Consider the following 25389-nt stretch of genomic DNA (forward strand, 5'->3'; position numbering starts at 1 on the left):
TATCGCATGACCGATCAGTCTCTCTCCTCATGGTTTATCTGGTGCGTGCTTTCCTCTTTTTTCTTTACTTCACTACCTTTACTGCCTTGTCTTTTTTTTGGGGGGGGGGCTTCTGTTTATCGGCCATCACTCAGGCCATACAGCGAGCCGTCTGTTTGTCTGCCTCGCAGTGTAAATGCCAGTGAAAGAGACAGAGGGACAGAGAGGGCAAACACATGGAGATGCAGATGGACACACACACACAAACACACACACACAGTCGCACATTATCTCGCTCCACTGTGCCACCGTGCACACACTCGCTCTACTTTATCAGCAGAATGAAAGTGCTTTCTGGCGGTATTTGAATGAGACAGAAAAGGGCCTTATTCAGCCCCTGTGCCAGGCTTTTATTAACACTGTGCGTCACTGAGGCGACATAAGCCTCCCCTCCCTCACACACTCTGTCTGTCTCCTCTCCCTCTGTCTCACACACACACACACACACACACACACACACACACACACACACGCACACACACAAGCAGAGGGAGGTCTCCTGTTCAGGTATGGTGATGCCCCCTCTCCCTTTTCCCATCCCTCTTTATGGTTGGCTCCTCCTCACCCAGGGGCTTTTGTTACCCCCCCCCCCCCCCCCTTCTCCTCCTCCTCCTCTCCTTTTCCAACACACTTCCCTCCCTCCCCTCCCTCTCTTTCTCGCTCTGTCTGTTTGCCTCTGCGGCTGAATGGAAATACGCACAGATGCGTAAACGGACGATCAAACTCCTCACATCCACCGGCGGCGGCGGCGGCAGCAGCAGCAGCAGCAGCACTACTGACCCCCTCGTGTTTGCGCAAGAGGGCCGAGCAGGGGACAAACTACTATCCAGGACAATTGTTGGCGTCTCGCGCAGAAGCGACCAGAAGCCCAACCAGCAGCCTGCAGCCCACCTGTTTGAAGCTCGGGTCTCCCGGCGGTGGCCGCAGGACGCAGCGAGCGGAGGGATACAGGGGCGCGCTGTCCCGGCTCGGCTGCATGGAGGCTTGCTCCTTTATCTTTTTCTTCTGTTTCTTCTTCTGGTTCCTCTTCTTTTCTTCTTTTTCAGAAGCGGGGGGTTGCGCGTCTGTGGCGATCCAGAAATAGCAGCACGCAGTCTAGAGGTTGAGTGAGGGAGCGTCTGAAGAGCTTTATTTGCGGTAGTTGTGTTTTCACAACATGAATTTTCTCGTTTTGTGTTAATTTGTGTGTGTGTGTGTGTGTGTGTGCGCGTGCGCGTGCGCGTGCGTGCGTGTTTCCAGCGTTGATGCCACTTAGTCTGCCGGAGTCGTGCTAATTAGCGTCTTGATTGACAGCTAGGTAATTGGATTTATTTCATATCCGCTCCTTGAAGTTGTGAAGCCTCTTAAGACGCGACAGGATTGGTTTCTAAGGCTGTATTTCTGTACAAAACAATAATGGCATAGCTAATCTAGATTTGTGTTTTTCTTTGGAGGGCGGATTATTGAATTCAGTCACTTGCCAAATACTCAATCCTTTCCCAAGTAATTCCACGAGTTTAGGAGGCACAGGAATGCAGGGCAGAAACAAACATCCCATATCCTTCACTGAGGTCTTTTTTATTCGGCCTCTTATCAGTCTTAAAAACAAATATTTAATATTCAGGATTCAGGAATGTCCCCGAAATAACTGTCCGTATGTGCCAGAATAAATAGGTAGTTTACTGAAAAGAAAAACATTTTTTGAGGTTTTTTATTTAATCAAAAATGTGTAAGCTGCTGTTTGCAGCATGCGGTTCCTTTCCCAGAGGTCAACAGGTGCCACAGAGCTCATTGGTGCAGAAGTTGACCCCTCTTAGTAGAGCAAATTGTTTTTAAGGGAAGGTTCTTTTTTATTTTACAAAAAAATATATATTTGTTTGTTTTTTTAAACACATCACACAATTATTGTACGAGAATCTCTTGATTTTGAAGAGATTAAAAATAAATGAGTTTGAGTTTATCTTCCAAAACTCCCAAACATCTCACTTGATCAAAACCATATTTCAAACCAACATGCATGAATACATTTTCAGACAATCTTTGCAATGTGTTTTGTTATCTGGCTGTTTTGTTCTGTTTGCATAACCACATGCATGAGTGCTTCTGTTCCTTTCTTGTTGATAAGAACAGTACTAATAACGTGGGTTATTTGTGCCCTTAGAGGAGCTGAATTGTGGGACAGTACGTGTTGAGGAGATGAACATAGACTACAATATGTGGTAAGAAAATTAATGGTCCCGTTCTCTAACCCAAAATGGCCGCAGTGTTTTAAAAGAATGAAGATCCTTCAAATTCTAAAGAAAAATAATAATATGGTAGACCATAGACGAGGGTGGTTCAGTTTGATGCTCCTTCGCCTTCTGCCATTTTTCCGTCTTGCAGCCCCCAGGGGTATTTGAATGTCTTTCCATCTATTTTCCAACTCTGTGTGTGTGTGTGTCTCCTTGCTCTCAAAATCCAGTTTTCCCAATGCCCAGTGCGCTTTATGGCTTTTTATTCCTATCTGACTGTACTGATGGTTCATATAGGGATGGAAGCCATGCACCGCGCTGGTAGCACGTCACACGGGACTGTGGACTGAAACCATGTCCCTCTCACATAAACACACTTAACTATATGTACAAGCACACCCTCAAGAGCCTACATGCTCAAGTGAGGCATTAATGCAGGCACACATGCAGGAGACCATGAAGAGATGACCAGTTCCACAGAAATATGGAGGCACACGCACTATAACCTTATATTCATGTATCCGTATATGCACTCTGCTGGTGTTTTGTGCATGCTTCATGCATATACACACACACACACACACACACAGCAGGACAGAAATGGTCCCCTGGTTCCATCAAGCCATATACTGCAGCTAGTCAGTCTGAAGCTGTCTGACTGTATCAGCTGACAGACGGCTCTCTGAAGTGAAACCCACACATCTGCTACAGAATCACACCATGATCGATACGGATCACAACAGAGCAGAATGAAAATCAAATTGAACTGAAATTGACCAAATTGATTCGTACTCAGGAGGCAGAACTCGTAGTGTTCATTCAGTCGAGGTCTTTTACCCACTTAAGGATTATTCAGGTTCACCTGAGTAACCTGTAGTACATGTCAAGGCACACACTAGGTGAAAGGCTCACAGGAAATGGCACACAGAAAAGATTTTTTATCGTATATCGTAATTTATTGAGCCAGTGAATGAGAGAAAGTCTGAGGTCGCCCTGAAAAAATTGTTAGGAAAACCATGAAATTGAAAATGAAGATATTTTTGTTAATGAGGTGATAAATTGGGAAATAGTCACAACTGCCTCTGCCCTCGGAAGACACACAAGGACACACAAAAGTAAATGTTCTGCTTGTGTCTCCTTATTTTAGTTCTGCAAAAGCCAGCATGATTTGCATGAGACCATTGACCATTTGTTCGCTGATGGTCTCTTGTTTCTGTGCACACAGTAATATTCATAAACCCACATGCTAATAATAAAAAGTAATAATCAATATTAAAACAATAATCCATAAATTGTTTTATTTTTGTATATGTTGGAAAAATTGCAATTTCTACTCTCAATCTGTGGTAAAACATTTTTAAGTGAAAGCAACATTAATCACTGGTGTATAATAAGTCAGTATTGAAGTCTTCATAAACTAAATTCCGCGACTTTGTTAAAGTGAACCTGCTGTGGAACTATGACTCTTTCATAAAGCACCATGGATGTAGTGGTATGTCACTGAGAACCTGCCAAAGCTCAAGATGACACTTTAATATGTGTGAACACCTCTTCTGTGAATGGCTTGTTGAACCTGTGTATGGCACAACATCGCCCCCCAGTGTCCATAAGGTGACGTTCACCCGAAACGTAAAAATAAAAGAAAACACAAATGCGTAATAAACTTTTGCTAAGATAGCAGCACGGAAATGTGTCTTAAAAAAAGCTTTTAAGACACAATTTGCTGTCTTCCTTTTAAGAGGAAGACGGCAAATTGGAATACTTTGTTGTGGGTGCAACATTATCAGCGTAGAAGAAGAAGAAGGAGCGGAAGTGACGTCAGGAATCCTGCCTCCACATCAAACGGAGGTTCAACCCTTGACTTATGAAAGCTGCAGATGGAAGTGTTAGATAACCGAGGTTTCCCTACCCCTACACACCGCCATGTGAAGAGCTAAGCGACTTCCGCCAGTCCAGTTCTGCCGAGAGACACTTTTATACAAAAAAGGGATTTTTTTTACTGGGACAAGTTTGACAAAGGACAGAGAGACAGCATGGCGAAGCGGAGGGGGAGTGCAGAGACTGAGGTCGATACAAAGAAACCGAAGCAGGTGCCGAAGGCAAAGAGCAGCGCAACAAAAGCGAGAGCGAAGACGAAAAGTGCAGGTATGAAAAGCCTGGAGTTACGTATCGCCTCTTACTTCTCATCCTCGCTGTTTGCTGCAAAGCATGTGTGAATCCAGCAGAAAAAGAAACAACAGCGAATCGTACAACCCACATTTTCATCCTAACTATTTGTGTATGTCGGCGTGAAAACGACTCCGATTGTAATGGACGAGAGTTTTTGAATTCACACAATTGGTTCAGGCCATTCATTTGAGAAGCTCTTAGGCGTGTATCCTGCTAAGTACATCTTGTTTCCGATGGTTTTAAGGTGATTGATTAGCTGGCTGTCATTGCAGGCACGAAGTTCCAATAGATAGATAGGTTCAGTGGTCGATGACTTTATCAGAGCAAACTCTCCCATTGTTATGTTAAGTAGGATATAGTATATATGTTGGACTGTAACATATGTTTAATTCAATAAATAACAAAATATAATGAATAATATGCTTGTCTTTTTTGCTGTCAGAGGTATATTCAAAGGGGTTTCCCTAATGGTGTTGGATGATTGCTACTTAGGGCTGTTTTGTTATTGTTGCCACCAAAAAATACACTTTTCAAGCAACCACAGTGCAGGTGCATGTGCAGGGGATATGGATCGGTTAACTGAGATGCACATCTGGGTTCCACTTCATCAAAACCTATTTGTATTACTCACATATTGCTGAGTGTGGAACTAAAGAACCATTTGTGTCATACACATTATTCATTTACATAATATTAAGTGTCCAGACGACATATAAAAAAATAGAAAATATAAGTAAATGAAAATAAATGCCCATAGGGATTATCCTCTCGTGTGTGTGTGTGTGTCTGTGTGTGTGTCATACATGCAGATTTATAGATGTGAGCCTTACGAAGATGCATCATTCTCAGTGACCTCATGTATTTGTGTATCTTAATCCAGCCTTTTAGGCATTCCTGCATAAGAAACAAAACACAATAGGTGCCGCAGCAGCAGCGTCCTCTTGAATGATCTCAGACGCATCAAATGATACGTGGTTGTTAAGATGATTGGAACTTGTTTTTGTTGCCTTATTATGCCTTTTGTGTTTTATTTCGTATTCCTGCCACCACCAACATTGTGCTGTTTGATTTATCATGAAATGTGTTTATTCATACTTAATAATCTATAACATGATATAATAATTCAAACATATTTCCTTTTCAATGTCCCCCACGCTAAAATGCAGTGCAGCATAAATAGTCTATGATGGATATAGTGTTTTCACAGGGTGATTAATCAATCAATGGGTGAGAATCATCATGCTGAATAGAAAAGCGTTACATCACACACATTGAAACGTAAGGAGAGAAAGTGATGCATAAAAGACTGAAACTACCCAGCCTCGTTATTCAACCTCTGTAGTGCAAAACTAATTTGTTCTTTCTGTCCTTCCAGGTAATGTCATCCCAGAGGACGATGAGGTGCTGAAGAGGAAGGTCAAACCCAAACCACGGGCCTCCACCAAGCGAGTGTCGGGGAAAACCTCTTCCACCTCCTCTCCAACCGCAACGGCTGTCAAAACGAGTAAATACTTCTCGTCGCCAGTGAAGGAGGAGCAAGATGCCAGTGAGGATGACTCGCACGCGGTGACCTCGGCAGCCCCTCCGGTTCAAGGGAACGCCAAAGAAACCAAGAGAGAAGAAAAAGAGCAGCAGGAGGAGAGCGAGGAAGACGACGATGACGATTGGGAGGAAGTGGAAGGTAAGTGAGTGAGTGATGGGGGGAAAACCGCTCGTTGTCTGTGATAATACATTTACAACTTTTTTTGGAGAAAGTTGTCCAGTATTTTTTCAGAGATACATTAAAAGGATGGAAGGAAGGAGGAAACTAGCAAATTGATTGTGTCCGTGTTGACTAGAGCTTTCTGGGCCGCTGGGTCCAGTCGAACCACCGGAACCCGTCCTGCCGTCCCAGCCGGTTCAGATAGAGATCGAGACTGCAGAAGTCAGAAAAAAGTAAGTGGACATTTGTGTAGTAGTGTAAAAACAGTAATATACTGTTTTTCTTTTTAAATTGTTTTAGTATTCTGTTTATGATCTATTAAATGTCATATACATCTATTATTATTTTTTTAAATCTCATCTTAAATGCAGTTGCATCTTTAGTCTTAATAAAAAGAGACCTTCTTCAGGCCCTGTTCTAACCTTAAATGTCAGTCCTTTATCTTTTTCTTATTATTTTGTTCTGTTTTTCTCTAATCATCATTTTACAGGAAAAAGAGGCAGGCAGAGTTTGAGACTTATATGAGACGGATGGTGAACCGACTCAAGAAGGACGTGCTGATAGACACACACAAGGTGAAAACCCCTACGTGTTCTCCTTAGCCCTGTTTCCACATTCTGTCCGATTTACAGTCACCACAGTGGGCTTTGTGGATATTTTAAACCTCTGATTGGTCTCTAATTATTAGGTCCACCTGATGTGCCTGATAGCCAATGCGATGTTCCGCGGCCGTCTGTGCAGTGAACCGGACTTGCTCGCCATCACTCTGTCGCTGCTGCCCACCCACTTCAGCATGGTCGCCAAGGAACGCATCGACCACAACTACCTCTCTGGGCTGCTCAAATGGTGCGTGCTCGTCAAAGACGACCTGTGTTGTGGAGCTTGATGCTACTTTGCCCGTACGAATGAGTGAGCGGCGTGTTTCCAGAGTCGTCAATGTCACCGTTACCTCGGACTCTCTCTCATTCTATTTTCTTCTCTCTCTCCCCCCCTTTCAGGTTTTCATCAACGTTCTCCCTGAACCCCAGTCTTTCCTGTGAGGAGAGTCTGAACCCCCGCACTCTGCTGGAGAGGCGGCTCGCCAGCCTCTCTGCCAGGACCCACCAGGAGATGACTCATGTTGGTGTTTTGGAAAAAGATCAGTCCATTTAAAGAAGTCACAGTTCCAGGGTACAATAAACTGTAATTATGCTTACGAGTGTTTTGTGTTTCCTGCAGCTGTTTCTTTTGGTCCTGAGGTCTCTGCAGCTCTTCTGCCGACTGGTTATTTCTTTGCAGCCGATTCCTCTCAAAACCCCATCTGCCAAGGTATGTCAATACAAATGCAGGTACAGCAGCCCCACTTAGCCAATAGCTTGCCTTAAATGTAGGGAGAAATCTGTTCTCAGCCTCTGTTTTCAGTATGATGATCGAGACAAAATACTGACCGGTGTATCTGGACCCTTAAATACAGACACATTCAGCATTAGTTTTCTATGAAACTGGACTAGTCCTATGAATTCTAGGGCTCATTTAAACCGGTTAACCTATGAAAGATTAAGTCATGTGCATCAATGAAATGCCTGATATTACTGATTTTAACAGTATTACATTTCTATCAAGATGTATTGTGTACATCCTGTTGGAACTGTCTCACTTTACGTTGTTATGGTCAACATCCTCTATTATTCTACAAAATGTAGAAATACTTCTACCTCTGCAAGTGTCTTTTCCTTTCAGACTGTTTACTCAATATAAGCTGGTATTGTTTTTCAGATTAGTCTGCTCGTATTCACACGATCTTTGTCCTTCCTACAGGGAAAAGGTGCTCGGACACCTACCAGCGCTCCGGGAGCGAGCAACGCAAGCCAGCAAACCTCCAGGACCACCTCCCCTGACCAGAAGGTCTCTCCTGGCACCAAGAGACCGGCTGGAGGGGGGGCGGTCAGAGGAGGCCATGGAGGAAAGAAAGCTAAGACGATAGAAATAAAGGAGGAGCATGACGAGATAAAGGAAAAGACTAAAGCATCTGGAGGGCAGAGGCCAAAGAACTCCAAACGCCGCAGTATCGCCTCTAAAGTCAGCTACAAGGAAGAAAGCGAGAGCGAAGGGGAAAAGGAGGAGGGGCTTAGCGAAGACGACGACTTTCAGGTGACCAGCGAGGAAGACAGTGAGGATTCAGAGAGAGGGGCTGAATCAACAAAGTCGAGGAAAGAGAAAGGAGGGAGCAAAGCCAACGCGGCAAACAGCAAGAGAAGAAGTGGTGGAGGGAAAGAACCGATCAAAGACGAGCAGCGAAAAGAGGGGGAAGCTGATGAAGAAGAGGGAACCACAGGCAACAGAACAAAGCGAAGGAGTGGGAGAAAGAACGACGGGCCCAGAGCGGACGAGTGGCTGGAGGTGTACCTGGTGAAGACGTCATCCTGGGTTTGCGTCGACACGGAGCAGGGCGTCGGGATGCCTCACCTCTGCTCCCAGAATGCAACGGCGCCGATTACCTACGTGGTGTCGGTGGACGGAGACGGCTTTGTGAAGGACTTGGGAAAGAAGTACGACCCCACCTGGCTGACCTCTTCCAGGAAGAGGCGCGTGGACGAAGAGTGGTGGGAGGAGACGCTTCAGCCGTTCCTTGGACCCGAGGACGAGAGGGACGTGAAGGAGGAAAAGGAGGTGGGACTGAGAGACATGTAGACCGGACTGGTCCAGTGATTTATTTTACCCCTGTATACTCATTCATACCAGCCATCTTTTCTTTACGCAGCTCCAGAACAAACTGCTGAACAAACCCCTGCCCGTCTCAATAGCGGAGTATAAGAACCACCCGCTGTACGCCTTAAAGAGACACCTGCTGAAATATGAAGCCATCTACCCATCAACTGCCACTTCACTGGGATACTGCAGGGGAGAGCCGGTGTACTCCAGGTCAGTGGCAAAACAGTCCTGTGCATACTTGTTTACAGATACAACCTAGATCAACTGTGTGGAAAATTGAATTCTTGAAGCAAATGGAAATTCCAGTCCACCAAATAAAAACTATTTTACAATATTGCTGTCACATCAAATTGCCTTTCGCTTTAGGGATTGTGTGCACACGCTCCACTCCAAAGACACTTGGTTGAAAGAGGCACGGACTGTCAGACTAGGAGAGGAACCATACAAGGTGAGTGGGAATTATTTTCTCCATCACGTTTTCCTTATTTGTTTCTCTTCGTTTTCTCTTCCATCACTTCCCTTCTTCCAGCTGTCTTTATATGTATAATATATGACATATGTAAACAATGAACCACTTCATCAACAGTTAACTGAGTGTAAATCCTCTGCTGTTCGTACAACCACCATTCCCCCATAATTAGTTTTATTTTCTTCCTAACATTAGAGTGGAGGAACCCCGTCCGATTTCTGCTGTGAAAATGACATACAGTTACCATGTAATTTTTAGCCAAGGTTCCTGTGGAGCATTTAATTCAGTCCATACAGGAAACATATGTTGTTTTTGCTGTGTGGAAAGAATTAAATGTGTTTTTCGACTGATTGTAATGGGATGTACTGCAAAGGAGGGCTCAGGTAGTATTGCCTTGTGAATGCATGACTACTTTAAGATAAAAAAAAAACAACAAGCAAAGCAAAACACACTAAACGAAATGTGTTCTTCTCGATGACCGTTTTGTATCATGACAGTGATGTTTTGCAGCATATGTATTGAAGACTTTGGTTAAGATCTATTTTACTAATGATCTGTTGGTTGCTATCATCAATCTAAATGAGTTAAAATGCATTTAAATATGTCAAACAAACTTATTAGACACCAGGCCGACCCGTTTGCAACGACCCTACTATCCCCGGTGTGTGTGTGTGTATGTGTGTGTATATACATACACACAAGCTATTCAGCTTTAACTGTGATTGAAACTGAGGTAGGAATGAAGCCGTTGCGTTTGTTCGCTGTATGACTGAGCTGAGAAGATGAGGAGACAATGTGAATAAAAACACATCCCTCTCTCTTTCAGATGGTGAAGGGCTTCTCTAATCGGTCCCGCAAAGCCAGGATGGCATCTGAGCAGAAGGAGGACAATGACCTGTCTCTGTTTGGAGAGTGGCAGACTGAAGAGTACCAGCCGCCTTTAGCTATGGACGGGAAGGTAACCAACCGCTTAGAGAGATAACTGGGAGCAGCAAATAATATAAAACATAAATGACATTCATTGAACATCCAATACACTCCAAGGAGGTGAAACGTGTGCAGTGTTGTTTACTTTGTGTATTGGTTTTCTGTAACTGTACCTCCAGGTTCCCCGTAACGACTACGGCAACGTCTACCTGTTTAAGCCCTGCATGATACCGGTGGGCTGCGTTCACCTCAAGCTGCCCAACCTGCACCGCGTGGCCAGGAAGCTGAACATGGACGCAGCCCCCGCGGTCACTGGCTTCGACTTCCATGGAGGATACTCGCATGCTGTGTAAGACCAGATCAGTGTGCGTTTAGTGCGTCTAGTGCGTTTTTAGCTGCGTTGTATCTGATTTTTTTTGTTTTCTTTAGTGTTAGTCATACTAACAGTTGCTTTTGTCACGTGGAGGAACATACAAGATAACACATTATATACATCATTATTTCATGTTAAACTTCCCCAGAAAATATTTCAATGTTTATCATTGACTTAATGTTGGTATTAAGTATGTGACAAGAAATATTGTTTTCAGTCACATTTTGATGTCACAAAACTGCAGCTGTTAGTTATATGTTATGCTCGTTTTTTCATTCCTTCTTTGTTCTCCCTGGTGAAACTACACAATTGTAAACGTTTGCATGATTTAATGATAATCACTCAAATCAATCTAGAATAAGCAGTTTTTATAAAACCATGAATTAAGTCCAATACACAGTGTGTGGTTTAATGTGTGTGTTTCAGGAATGACGGCTACATTGTGTGTGAGGAGCATGAGGAGATTCTCAGAGCGGCCTGGGTGGAAGATCAAGAGATTCAGAAACAGAAGGAGAGAGAGGTGTGTGTGTCACTGAGTAGAAGTATTTCCTTTTGAAACTAATTTAAATAAGAACCAGCATACTTTCAAGTTACAGCAAAAAAAAACGTTATTTAAAATATCCTCTCTTTCATTTTCCAGAAAAAAGAGAAGAGGGTGATTTCCAACTGGACTTTGCTGGTGAAGGGGCTCCTGATCAGAGAAAGACTTCAACAGCGCTACGGAAAGAAGAACCAGGGTCTGGGGAACCTCCAGGAGACTTGCGGGCTTTCGTCAGATGAAGAGGTGGCTGAGGCCGGAAGTCCTTCCGCTACGACGGCGTCTGAGACTCTGGCCATGTCCTGGCCTCAGAACAGACAAGCAGAGGAGGACGGAGGGAGCATCAGCGGACTGAAGAAGAAGAAGACGACAAAGCGAGAAAAGAGGGGACAGGAGAAACACATGTTCCCCTTTGAGAAAGTGTGATGTCAGGGAGCCCAAAACACATTTAAGTCAAGTCTCTGGAACCTCAGGTGTAACACATTTTTAAACCAACTTTTATAACATTTGTCATCTTTGGAACTTTTGGCTTTGACATTTCCCAAAGGAGAGGAATGTTTTGTAGAGCTGCAGATTTGAATAATGGCTTGTGTGGCAGGTAAACACAAACAACTCAATGAACCTGCAACACAATAAGCACTACAAGCGAATAAACTATGGGAAATAAACATTTTCCCCATGGCTGGTAGTAGATCCACTACCTACTAATGAATTATTTAAATGTAGGTCCAAAAACGTGTTTCTCCTGTGATGACCAACTGGACCACATCCTCTATTACTGACTTGACTCTACTCTGTGCAGCCTGACTCAATGAAAAAAGAAACTCAGACTGTTGTCAATTGAAAGCTTTTGAGTTGTATGCATGAATATAGCAGTTAAGAAGTTGTTAATGATTGATAGCCTCACACACAGCCTGACATAATTTGTCAAAAATACTGTACTTTTTTTTCTCTTTCCCTGACAGGCTGCTACACCCCTGGACGTTGGTTGTATTTTGAATCAGCCTTCACAGTCTGCCTCTTTCAAACTTTTGTCACTGTTTCACACCTTGTGTCTCTACGTGTTTTGTACAAAGTTGGTGATGCCTGTATTTCAAATAATAAACTGTTTTTGTATTAAAAGTATTTTTCTAAGATGTAATACAAGTTAAAAGCAATATAAACCAAATTAGAAAATGTTGTTGAATATGTTTTGTTGCACTTATTGGGAATCAAGGAAAAAACATGATACATTCTGTAATTAAACAAATGATTGTCAGACTAAAATTGTTTCTATTGCTACATGAATTCTAATTGATTTCTGACCAGCCTTTTTCCAAGAATCCAAATAGCATTTATAAGTTTTATGTGGGTAATTGGAAACAGCTTGTGTGCATAAACACATACATCAGCTGAGATTCTGCTGCATTTCGAGGCATTAAATCCAGCAGCCCAATCCTCTGTTTCAGTCAGGCGCTACTGAGAATTGAAGCAGATGGTGATGCTTTATTCATAAAGCCACCAATTGCCACCAACTTTAGAGCCATAAAACTTGATTGAAATGTATCCATCCAGTTAAGTGAAGGGCAGCAGCACCTGCCGAGGAATAGGAGCGTTTTGCAATGCATATTTTTATGTAATAATATCTTAATTTCAAGATATTCAGATGAAATTCATCTAAAAAATAAGTTCCTATACAAATGAGGACACAAGGTAACAGTGTATAATGAAAGAACCATTTAATATGTTTGAGTAAATGTACAAATACATCATCAATATGGGGAATTATGGTGTTGAGATATGATTTGAATATCAAACATAATAATCCAGTTAATTTAATTTGATTTAATGAGAAGAAAAGCATGGGGACATTTTTTTCAGATTTTTGTCATACAGATATGTGCACTCAATACACCGGAAAACAAGAATGTTTCATTAAATTGTGAAAAAAGGGAAAACCTGCCATGAACTGAAAATGAATCCAAGTTGTTACAAGTTTGTTGATGTTAACCGAACCTCTGAATTTTGCCTGTTAGTGTTTCTTTGTTAGACGTTGCATTGTTCTTGTAATACTGCTTGAGTATTAATGCACTTCATTTCATTTCCCAGCAGAGAGAGGAGGTAGGCATGAGAATTGCGGAAGTGACGTCATTAATAAGTACCTCTTACTGTCGATCTTCCGCCGACCAGCCAAGCGGACAGAGTCACTGCGATTACACCACACAAAAAACATTCTTGGTTGTCAATGCGGAGAGAGCCGACGCTTATCTGAGAGGTAAACACCGCCGCGGCTAACCTGCAGGAATGAATGCAGTTGTTTTTTAATGAATCTATTTACTCTCGTGGTCTGGGGGGGCCTTGTTTACATCTCAATCCCCGGGCTAGAGTGGGCGAGAGGCAGCGACACAGCTACAGACAACGATAAGGGGGTGGCTAACGAGGCTAGCTCTTATGTCGTGACAAACAAAAAATAACACTATCTCTCAAGCTTTTGCGCGTTTCCTCTGCACGTATCCAACAATTCAACTCGCCAGACTCTGGTGTTAAACGTAACGTTATGCTGCGAGTACATTAGCTAGAAAGCTAATCCGGCTAACGGTAAATTTGCCATCGGTATTCTGCATTTGACGGAAGGCTAACCGCTCTCTCGCGTCTGCACCGACATCGAACCAACGTGCCCGTTTCAATTATCAACCAAGCCGGGGTTTTTTTAAGCGTTGCTTAACCTCTTCCCCGTCCTCTTACTCCCCATCCCCCAAGACGGGCTTTCAAACGCCGTACTGCTGAGTCGCCGTGATACGTTAGCCTAGCAGTGGATGTGTGTCACCCAGTTGGCCCGACTATTTTTAGCCTGGAACCGGGCGGAATGCGTCCGCCGCTGGGCCGGCTGCCAGGATTTCCCCGCTAACCTTGTTTTGTGTTCAGTTGACTTTTTTGCAATGTCATATTTGGTGCACGGTGCCAGCCAACCGCTTGTATCTGCTGCCTCTTGACTACAGTGGATACAAATGTCGACGCAAGCCGGCGGTGCACTTGAGGTGTTGTATCGTCTCCAGAGTGGAGCTGTGGACGGTTACTTTGCTTTTAGTGGACTCTTTACTCGTAATATATGCGGAGAAGACATGTTTTGGCAAAGAATAAACCCCGAACTAACTCATCCACACTTGCACAATAGAAGAAACACCGTCCTGACAATGTCCTGACTTTAAAGGAATTTGATTAGTCCATCAAAAGGCTGAGTAATGTGAGGGTGGGACATGGCAGTACCTTTCACCCAATCAGCGTTAGTCATGTAAAATCCCATGTCCAGTTGCCAAGGGGATGTTCAGCGCTTTGATAAATATCACCCCATGTCAGTACTCTGGCCATTTTTAACTGACTTTTAAATATTTAGGAAGTCGTCATAGGAGTAATATTTGTAAATTGTGCGTGTCCTGACTTACATTCTGGGGCTTTAAAACCCATGGCCAAAGTAATTGGACTACAGTTGAATACAAAGTACATGTAAAGATGTATTTTCCATTCCACTTGCATGAGTCCCTTATGAGATTTATCTGCATTTAGAAATAAATGCAGGAAATATGAGCAAGAGCTGATTCAAAATCATGTCACTTATTTTTGCATGCTAAACTAACGACAGACCAGAAGTGAGGCCACTGAAAGTGATGCAACAGGACAATACAAGCATGGAATTCAAGATTACCATCCTGTAGTAATTCAAAGTGTGTATATACATTCGGATCAACGTAAATATGTCATCAAACTCTTCAAATGTTCTCACAATATGACCAATAATGTAGATTCAAATGACAATCTGGGATAAAAGGGTCAACTGCCAAGTAGAAAAGGCAGGTGAAGAAATGCACAGTCAAATGTTTCGCAACAACTGTTGGCAGCTCTTTAGCTTGCGCCACTGGCGAACATGTCGCTATCAGTGATGTGAAAATTGAGACAGTTCAGACTGGAGTGACTACCTGATGTGTCGTCAATAGCCGCCATTCCGATAAGTCCAAAATGAACGCTGATGTTTTGATTGAAGGTCGTGTTTTGGCCACAAGTAGATGTGATGACCGATGTGATGAATGATTTCCAGAAATTAGGACCCACAGTGTTCAGGTGATACAGGCCTCTGCAGACGATGAAACGTTAAACGCCATGTGCAAACAAAAACTACGTTGCCATTTGTTCATGGAAAGTTTCCAACATGAATATAAATCCTACATGTTTGCAAAGGTAAAAATGTTTAAATCGAGAATTTTACAGAAATCATGGGCTTGTTGGGGAAAAACATTTTTCAATATGTTTTGATGTTTTGAATTTTGGTTTCGATCATGCTTAGATACACAAAAAATGTTCCTCCACTTCCTGTTCTCTCAATTTTTAATTCCTCTTCTCCTTTCCTTCCGTTCAGCCACTTCTTCCTCCTCAGAAAACCCCGCTGCAAGCTTTCCAAATGAGTGACGGGGAGTGCGACTTCTTCTGCTTCTTCCGCTGCTGCTGAGCGCGCTCTCTGGGCGCCTCGGGCAGGCAGCGCGCCTCCTGGCAGCTACACAACGCAGGTGGAGACGCGGCGAGGAGCTGCTTCACACAGCCCACTTCAGCCAATCGCGCCGCTTGGATCCGGCGGGTTAGGCGGGCCGTCCACCTGTCCGGGCGGTTGATTCGAGCGACCGGATGTCCGTGGACATGAACAGCCAGGCGTCGGACAGCAATGAGGAAGACTTTGGGGTGAACTCTGAAGATGAGGAGGATGACGACGACGACGGAGGAGAGGAGGACGATCAGGGCGACATATCGACCTACTACGAGGGCGTGGCCAGCGACGTGGAGCAGCAGGGCGCCGACTCCTTTGACCCAGAGGAGTACTTGTTCACCTGTCTGACTTACAAAGAGAGTCAGAGGGTGCTGATAGAGGAGGTTAACACTGTGGCCGCCGCACTGAAGGTGAGCGTGTGTCTGCAGCTGTTTCGTGGTCCAGAAAACAAAACCAGATGTTCACATTGTAACGTTCGCAGAGGCAGGATCTGAAATGAGATGGAAGTTATGACCAAGTTTAAAGCAGTTACATCAAACAGTAATTAGAACCACACAGATTTAATTCTTTAGATCAAATGCCTTGGTTACATCCATTTGCGTCAGCACGATAATCCGGGCTCCTACTGTCCATGATTACAGAAACTGTTTTGTTTTAGTTGGTGGTTGTTGAGATATTTGTGCTGCTTCTAAAACAAAAGGATTGCAGGACTTTGGAATCTGTTTTCAAAACAATTTTCAGTCCAAAATGAAACTTCTGTTTACATTTGAGAAGCTTTATTAAGCAAACATGGTTTTCATTAAATGTCATTGATGCATTTTTTGGGGGGACATAATCAAATAATTGTTTTAGTTCTCAGTTTTAAGATTATTATAATTGTTTGTTAGGAAAATGCTTGATCTTTAGCCACAATATAAGTTAAATGAAACGTGCGTTGGACTCCTGAAGAAAATGGGGTCAGTTACTGATTAAAGTGGAAAGACGACACAGCCAAGTTGTGTGTCACTGGAGCAACATCTTACAGCGTCCTTTTCCTCTGTTGTCTCACTCTCTCTCTCTCGCTCTCTTTCTCAGGTTTTACCAGCGGTAGCAAAACTGATCCTGGTGCATTTGCACTGGCAGATTTCACAAATACTGGACAGGTATTTTTTCTCCTGTACCTCTTCCACTTGACACTCTTTACTGTGCTACCTCTCTATGTTGTCCCTCTCATTTTTCTCTTTACCTCTGATGGTATGCACTTTGATATTTTTCTGTCTCATCTATGTTCTGTCCATGATCCCAACAGATTTAAGTCCAACTCATCTCTGCTGTTGTCAGACGCTCTGGTGCAGCCCAGCAGCACGTGCAGATCAGTCACAGTGAGTATCAGGCAATAAAGTAGGGTGGTAGTCGTTATGCACACCCATGGCGGGGCGGAACTGCCTTCCTTGAGGATGGCACCTTGGAGGGGGGGGATCAAATCTTTATTTTGAACCTGTTATCAGTATTAGGTTGTTTGTTGCACACAAAGGAACTCCAAGGACACGTTGTCATGCGGTTGCAACAACACTGCAGATAATCCAGAAGTAGCACAAAAATCAATCATTTTCAGTGAAGGCATACAAAAGAAAAGCATTTTTAATAACAAATATAGCATCGTATGTAATATTCTTATCTATATCAGTTCATAATAGAAAATCACGTGTCTGACGTTATGTCTGTTTCAGGTCCCTCAGTCGCTCCAGTGTGGCGTGTGTCTGCAGGTCGTGCGGCGGGACACCCTGCTGGCTCTGCCCTGCCAGCACTCCTTCTGCAAAGCATGCTGGGAGCAGCACTGCACTGTCCTGGTCAAAGATGGCATCGGAGTGGGTGAGCTGTGTGTGTTTGTGCGTCTGTGTACTCTTCAAAGCTTGAATTTTGAAAACATTGTTTTCTATTCAGAAATACGTGTGGATTCTGCTTTAATTGGTTTTATGACAGGAAACACTAATCCAAACCAAGATGCTTACCTACAGGTCCGTGTTTGTTGGTGCATCTCGTATGTAAGGGATAGTACCCAGATGAGGTTTCCATTATTACAAATTCATGGATGACTGCACAGCAACCGAACCCAATACGTTCCCCCTAAGAGACTCCTGGACGGGCTTTATCCCTCTTACACCACGGTCTGTCTCAAAAGGACCTAAAATGTACAAATGTTTTTTTCGTGCATTTTGTATCACATTATTTTTTTTCACAAGCAACTTAAGCGTTCTTTCCGCTAACTAAGAATTTTAATTACCCTAAGGTTTTTAAGCAATTAAAACATTGTTCACTGCCCCAACAAATGGGACGGACATTAGATAGGAGTTGGCAAAATATGATCTTTTTTATCGTCCACCCATCTCTTACAACCCTTTGGCTGAGCTATGATGCTTGCAAGATTTAAGACAGACATGTCATTGTTCCCAAATCAATATTTTCACAAAAAAATGAGGTTCTGTGTACTGTTTCGAGGCAGAAAGTTACCTGGAGATGAAATTAATGTTGCTAACAGCTAACTGAGTGAACAGAGAGTTGAACTGGAACATACTTATCAGTATTCAGCCAGTCCATGTTTTTTGTGTTTGGATTACTCTTATTGGTGTAAAATGGTTCTGGCAAGCAGGCATGTCTGTATTGTGCTTGTGTCTGCATGAGAGCAGATGGAAGTGTGTAAAGTGTGTAAGGATGTAATATGGGGTTTGTACCCAGAACGGTTTTATGTGCAGCCCACTCGCTGCAGAGTTTTTTTTGCACACGGCAATGTGCCCCGGTGGGCACATGCGCACAGGTGAGCACACACAACGGTGAGCACAGTTCCCCCACCGGACAGAGAGCGCGTCGGAAAATGTCTGTGTCTGTCCGTCTATCTGTCCCCTCACCGCCCCTCCCCCCCGTTTCGGTGCAATTGTAAAGAAACCCACAAAGAGCAGATGCAATCTTTGCTGGACAGTGTGTGTGTACATATTTGTAATAGATTTGTGTGTGTGTTCAGGTATCTCGTGTATGGCGCAGGAATGTTCCCTGCAGATGCCAGAAGACTTTGTCATGCCGTTGCTGCCAGGAGAGGAGCTGAAGGACAAATACAGACGCTACCTCTTCAGAGACTATGTCGAGGTGTGTGTGTGCGTGTGTGTACTCTCGCTCTGTTTGCTTAGATACCTTCTACAGCAAATGAGATGTGTTTTATGTGTTTAATGGTTAATTTAGGACTCTTGACACAGCATTGAATCTGAATGATCTCTTGACGGCTGGATTGTTGTTTAAATACACTTTATGATTTATCAAATTAGATTATTCTTTCGAGAAACATTGTATCTGGTGCTCCTGAAAATTGAGACAACACAAAGTTAACTTCATCAGTCCAATCCAATGTCTTTCGGCGTGACTTTTGTGTGTGACCCTCAAAGCTTCTCATCATTGTCATGATGCATCTATTCATTTTGTTGATGTGCTAAAGCTTTTGTCTCTCTATCTTTCTCGCAGAGTCACTTTCAATTGCAGTTATGTCCAGGGGCCGACTGTCCCATTGTCATCAAGGTGCAGGAGCCCCGGGCGCGCAGGGTGCAGTGTAGCCGCTGCAGTGAAGTCTTCTGGTAGGACACACAAAAGGAGCATGCAGATTTACTCTTTAACAAAGCATTAGTTCAACCAAGTTTCAAATTGTGATTAGTTGGTGAGATTCCTTTTCAGCAAGCCATGTGTCTTTATAACTCTGTTGTATTCCTTTATCTTGCCAGCTCTGAATTATTATTGGTTTTCAATTCTAAAGCAGTTAAAGTCCTTTGGAGCTAGTGGAGCATCTGCTGATGCCCTTTTCTCAAATTCCATGTGCATGAAAGCTTGACTGTCAATGGGGGAAGCACTGAGAAATGTATTGATTGCCATCAAAATGGATTGTTCATCCACACAAATTCCCTTTTAAATAAATGGAATTGTTAAACTCCACAACATTCCCTATTTAATCTTTGTAAATTATCTCTACGATTTAACCATTACTGGTAAGGATCCTTCTTGATTTCATTTTTCTGTTTCTCTGTCACAGTTTTAAATGCCGTCAGATGTACCACGCACCCACAGACTGCGCGACGATTCGGAAATGGCTGACAAAATGTGCAGATGACTCTGAGACCGCCAACTACATCAGCGCACACACTAAAGATGTATGATGATCTGTATACACACACAAACAAAGGCATCGACGTGTGTCGCACACTTGAACACGTTCAGGATTGACACAGACGGTTTAAAGATGCATTCTACTCATTATCTGAAATACGGAGCATTAGCTTGTCACTTATTCTAATTGGACACTATTTGGTTGTGTGTTTCTCCTAGTGTCCTAAGTGCAATATTTGCATTGAGAAGAACGGAGGGTGCAATCACATGGTGAGTTAGAGATGAAAATCGCCTTTCTGAGAAGGACGGAAATTCCCAAAATAAATTCAGATTCATAACACTGTGACATAAGTGGTAGTTTTGAGTTTCTGGTTCACTAATTTGACTTTCTGTGTTTATTTTAGCAATGCTCCAAGTGCAAACACGGTAAGTAATATGCCTAGCCCTTTTAGAGCCTCCTAGGGACATGACACAAACCTTTAGTCACACCACACATGCTGTCTAATGCATGTCCGTAGTGGGGAGTCCAAAAATGTGTGTTTTATGTGTCCTGAAAGACTTCTGCTGGATGTGTCTTGGTGACTGGAAGACTCACGGCAGTGAATACTACGAGTGCAGCCGCTACAAAGAAAACCCGGATATAGTCAACCAGAGCCAGCAGGCTCAGGCCAGAGAGGCCCTCAAGAAATACCTCTTCTACTTTGAGAGGGTGAGTTTTTTTTCCCCCCCTTTTTTATAGTTAGCTTAACAAATGTAAACTTTTATCAGAGTATTAATGCTTAATGGATAAAAGAAAATAATAAAAACCTTCTTTTCTTCCTCGCTACACAAATGAAACGTGTTATTTTTGTTACAGTGCTGAGGATCAACCTTGCTCTACATAAAATAGGAAAGATATATATTTTTTCAGATATTAGAGGGATTAACGCAACGGATTTGGCCTTGCATTCTCTAGGGACATCTGGGTCCAAAGTCACTCTCAAAAAGTATTACAGCACACTGTTTTGAAGCTTGTAACAGGAAAAAAAAATAGTAGTAGTAAATAGTATTAATTCTACCGCAGACATATTTGTTGTGTATTTCATGCTTTTAATCTGTCTGTTTTTAATTTCTACCCCTCCAGTGGGAGAATCACAACAAGTCTCTACAGTTGGAGGCTCAGACGTACCAGAGGATCCAGGAGAAGATCCAGGAGAGAGTGATGAACAACCTGGGAACCTGGATCGACTGGCAGTACCTGCATAACGCTTCAAGGCTACTGGCTAAGGTACTGGCACACTCGCCTGCGTGTGTGTGTGATAATATCTGAACTTTTGTTTTAGGATTTATTCAGGAAAAGGTGAAGGCAGTTGAGCTAGGGATGAGAGGACGGAGCATGACCATGTTGACATTTCCCCTTTTCTCTCCTTGCAGTGTCGCTACACGCTGCAGTATACGTACCCTTATGCCTATTACATGGAGTCTGGCCCACGCAAGAAACTGGTGAGAAACAAACTTAACACCTGTCCATCATTGCAGAACACACATGAAATAGAGTAAGAGCTATTTATAATCCATCGTAAAGTCCACTCGGACTCATGGATGAACTGATTAGAATTTGGTGGTCAAAGGTCACTGTGACTTCCAAAACGTTTTGCTGTAAAGCATATACACTCACCGGCCACTTTATTAGGTACCCCATGCTAGTAACGGGTTGGACCCCCTTTTGCCTTCAGAACTGCCTCAATTCTTCGTGGCATAGATTCAACAAGGTGCTGGAAGCATTCCTCAGGGAGTTTGGTCCATATTGACATGATGGCATCACACAGTTGCCGCAGATTTGTCGGCTGCACATCCATGATGCGAATCTCCCGTTCCACCACATCCCAAAGATGCTCTATTGGATTGAGATCTGGTGATTGTGGAGGCCATTTGAGTACAGCGAACTCATTGTCATGTTCAAGAAACCAGTCTGAGATGATTCCAGCTTTATGACATGGCGCATTATCCTGCTGAAAGTAGCCATCAGAAGTTGGGTACATTGTGGTCATAAAGGGATGGACATGGTCAGCAACAATACTCAGGTAGGCTGTGGCGTTGCAACGATGCTCAATTGGTACCAAGGGGCCCAAAGAGTGCCAAGAAAATATTCCCAGCACCATGACACCACCACCACCAGCCTGAACCGTTGATACAAGGCAGGATGGATCCATGCTTTCATGTTGTAGACGCCAAATTCTGACCCTACCATCCGAATGTCGCAGCAGAAATCGAGACTCATCAGACCAGGCAACGTTTTTCCAATCTTCTATTGTCCAATTTCGATGAGCTTGTGCAAATTGTAGCCTCAGTTTCCTGTTCTTAGCTGAAAGGAGTGGCACCCGGTGTGGTCTTCTGCTGCTGTAGCCCATCTGCCTCAAAGTTCGACGTACTGTGCGTTCAGAGATGCTCTTATGCCCACCTTGGTTGTAACGGGTGGTTATTTGAGTCACTGTTGCCCTTCTATCAGCTCGAACCAGTCTGGCCATTCTCCTCTGACCTCTGGCATCATTTCCGCCCACAGAACTGCCGCTCACTGGATGTTTTTTCTTTTTCGGACCATTCTCTGTAAACCCTAGAGATGGTTGTGCGTGAAAATCCCAGTAGATTTGCAGTTTCTGAAATACTCAGACCAGCCCTTCTGGCACCAACAATCATGCCACGTTCAAAGTCACTCAAATCACCTTTCTTCCCCATACTGATGCTCGGTTTGTACTGCAGGAGATTGTCTTTACAATGTCTACATGCCTAAATGCACTGAGTTGCCGCCATGTGATTGGCTGCTTAGAAATTAAGTGTTAAAGAGCAGTTGGACAGGTGTACCTAATAAAGTGGCCGGTGAGTGTATGTGTTAATTGGGACAGTTTCACACAAATGTATTGGAGCCACATGCATGTAGGCTACAACATGACTGCTTGGCAGAGGCGGTGACTCTAGTTGATCTTTCCCTCGCTGCAGTTTGAGTACCAGCAGGCCCAGCTGGAAGCAGAAATAGAAAACCTGTCGTGGAAGGTGGAGCGGGCCGACGGCTATGAGAGGGCCGTGGTGGTAGGCGAGGGCGAGCTCAGCGCCAGTGACAGAGGGGTAAGGTCTACTGCTGAGTAACCGGTAGCATGCTAATGCATGCACTGAACTGAGATGAGGAAGGTGGTATGTATCAAACCAGCTAAATATCAGTGTGGTAGCACTTGGCACTTAGTGCAGGTACCTAAAGCCTTATGCTAAGTTTTAAAAAAAAACATAGGATTTTAAAAACGAGAAAGTATTTCTGACTTTGCTTTCCACTTTGTCTAATCTATCTCTCTATGGGTCAATAATAACTTTAACTTTTTTGTAAATTATTTTCACAGGATCTGGAGAACCAGATGCATATTGCTGAGAAGAAGCGACGCACGCTGCTGAACGGTTTCCAAGACACCTGAAGCTCCGTTGCAACTGCAAAGCACCAGCATCTTCCTCCTTGCTTCCTTCCTTTCTTACTTGCCTCCGCTCCTTGCTTCCCTCCATGACCGTCCCTCGGTGCAGTCATACCGATTCCCACTTTTTGCATCTGCACTTGCCCATTCGCTTATTTCTTTTTCTCCTCTCACTCCCATAATGCTGCAGGGTTACAGAATGGCACGATTGTATCTCCCTTTCACATCCACACCTCATTTACATGTTTTGGCTCTGGGGCGACACATTCACCGTGGTTAAAGCTTTTCAGACCTGATCCTAAAAGGTCACACTTCAAGTACCTGTCATGTGTCTGAAATCGGTTCGTGTGCTTGAATTCCACAAAAGGCATTTGGACGATGACACAAGCAGCTAGAAATAACTTATTTGACAGAGTCATAGTTACATTATTCCTGTGATGCTGGAATATTCATTAGAGAAAAAGGAGAAGCTGGAGAAGCTTTTTCTGTTGAGCAGGGAAGATGTGGAAGATGATATAGGTTATTTTAAGGAGACTGTGCTTGTGGGTCTGTATTTAAGGGTTTCAAGTAGACCATGAAGACGTAAGCGTACTTGCTAGTATTTGGAGTACTTATGGGATTGGCCTGAACCCGTAAATATGAGTAGAAGAACACGTGCTATGTTGCTTTTTCCCTCACATTTAAAATGTTCTGTTACTACTAAGCCACAAAATTTGAATTGACATAAATAAAAAACAAATCGATGAATGAGTAGCTGTGGACGGTTTCATGGTGGAAGTGGAGTATGTGATCCGTCTCACTCTTTATGAAACCAACTACATTATCTACCGTGACAGGTGCAACTTTACTGGAGATTATCAATGGCAGATCATGGAGAGCTTACATATTGTAGCTATTTGTTTTTAACATTCTTCCATAAAGGTGTACATGGTGTTTACTATGGAACAATTCTGATTAGAAGTTCCACAATAAACGCACCTTCCCTCGTGGTTTGTTTGTATTGGTACTTATCCAGACCTACTACTGCCAGCAAATATTTCAAGTGATATTTTTGTCGCCGTACAATTACTACAATAGCCATTGTTGTCTCTACATACTCGTACTGATGTTGTTGCCTGATTGTGTCCAGCTAGTTTAGATCCAAACCGGTGTGAGCCAGACCTCCTCCTCAGCAATCCAACATTTGCACCTGCACTGATCAGATGAGGAACTTGAGTGTAATCCCAGGCAGTCATGCACACTACAGCGCGCACACACACACACACACACACACACACACACCATGCTCACATTGACTCACTCATGCTCAAACACTCCTCTGCAGAAAATAAACTTTAACAGTTAATTTGTCTCCTTCCCCCATCTTGTGCTCGCTTCTTTCTTTTCGTTCATTCTCTCACTTTATTTTGCTCTTTATTTTTGTCTTTCTTACTGCTCACATTGTTCACTTTTCTTCTGGAAAATGGCTGTTGATAGATCGTTTAAAAAGAAAAAAGACAAAAAAATGGTTGTAATTTTCAACAGTTGTACATTAATACAGAAATAGTTACTGAGAGTTTTTAAAACCAGACCCCGTCTCGTGTGTTCATTACAGACGCACATACACAAAACCTTTTTAATTGAATTTTAATGGATAGGACTTATTATATTCAGCGTGTTTGTAGTTGTAGTTTTTTGATCTGGTACAAGATTAAAAATCAAAAAACAGTATTTAAATATTTTTCCCGCTTAACATAAGGACGCCTGAGGAAACGCAACGCCTACATTTTAGGTACATCTTTCAACAGCAAAACCACCTGATAACCTATTTTGCAGAAAATTATTGGAGATAAAATACAGCTGAGATGTATAAATAAAACTTTGTTTTTGCTCAATGTAACTGTCTTGTAGGATAGAGGAAATGCTACACATTCAAAGTAATTCACAGATAGTTGACGGTGACTGTTGTTGTTGTTATAGTAACCAAGGACACCTGTGGTATTTTGAGATTTGCTCCTGTTTTCTCACAACGCCCAGGGTGTCTGCATATTGGCCTAATATAGTCAAGCATAATTGCTTGCCAAGATGGTGTTAAGCACTCTGCTACTCAAGTGTGTGTGACCCAGTTACAGTAACACGTAGTGTGGGCAGGACAGGGAGGCACATCCCATAATAAAACTGATGAAGGCTGTTTGGAAGCCGCTGTGCAATGGGATGTGTTCA

General features: G+C 43.2%; 2 protein-coding genes across 2 annotated transcripts; both read left to right on the forward strand.

Annotated features, from left to right (window-relative positions):
* Positions 1-3521: 3521 nt before the first annotated feature.
* On the forward strand, positions 3522-12429 carry xpc (xeroderma pigmentosum, complementation group C). The gene is made up of 14 exons (XM_037478496.2): positions 3522-4394; positions 5794-6099; positions 6257-6353; positions 6611-6695; positions 6809-6966; positions 7119-7239; positions 7339-7428; positions 7918-8769; positions 8861-9021; positions 9178-9259; positions 10107-10238; positions 10387-10556; positions 11007-11100; positions 11221-12429. Exons 1-14 carry the CDS (start codon positions 4283-4285, stop codon positions 11542-11544), a joined length of 2784 nt encoding a protein of 927 aa, XP_037334393.2. The 5' UTR covers positions 3522-4282; the 3' UTR covers positions 11545-12429.
* Positions 12430-13235: 806 nt separating this feature from the next.
* On the forward strand, positions 13236-24757 carry arih2 (ariadne homolog 2 (Drosophila)). Its single transcript, XM_037478517.2, has 15 exons — positions 13236-13372; positions 15509-16041; positions 16706-16773; positions 16920-16992; positions 17341-17482; positions 18630-18751; positions 19121-19230; positions 19680-19797; positions 19973-20023; positions 20158-20179; positions 20311-20462; positions 20877-21020; positions 21167-21235; positions 22730-22855; positions 23122-24757. The coding sequence occupies exons 2-15, from the start codon at positions 15772-15774 to the stop codon at positions 23191-23193; spliced, it is 1539 nt and encodes a 512-aa protein (XP_037334414.1). The 5' UTR covers positions 13236-13372; positions 15509-15771; the 3' UTR covers positions 23194-24757.
* The last annotated feature ends 632 nt before the right edge of the window (positions 24758-25389 follow it).

This window comes from Pungitius pungitius, chromosome 1 (assembly GCF_949316345.1).
Source record: "Pungitius pungitius chromosome 1, fPunPun2.1, whole genome shotgun sequence".
NCBI classification, from domain to species: Eukaryota; Metazoa; Chordata; class Actinopteri; order Perciformes; family Gasterosteidae; genus Pungitius; species Pungitius pungitius.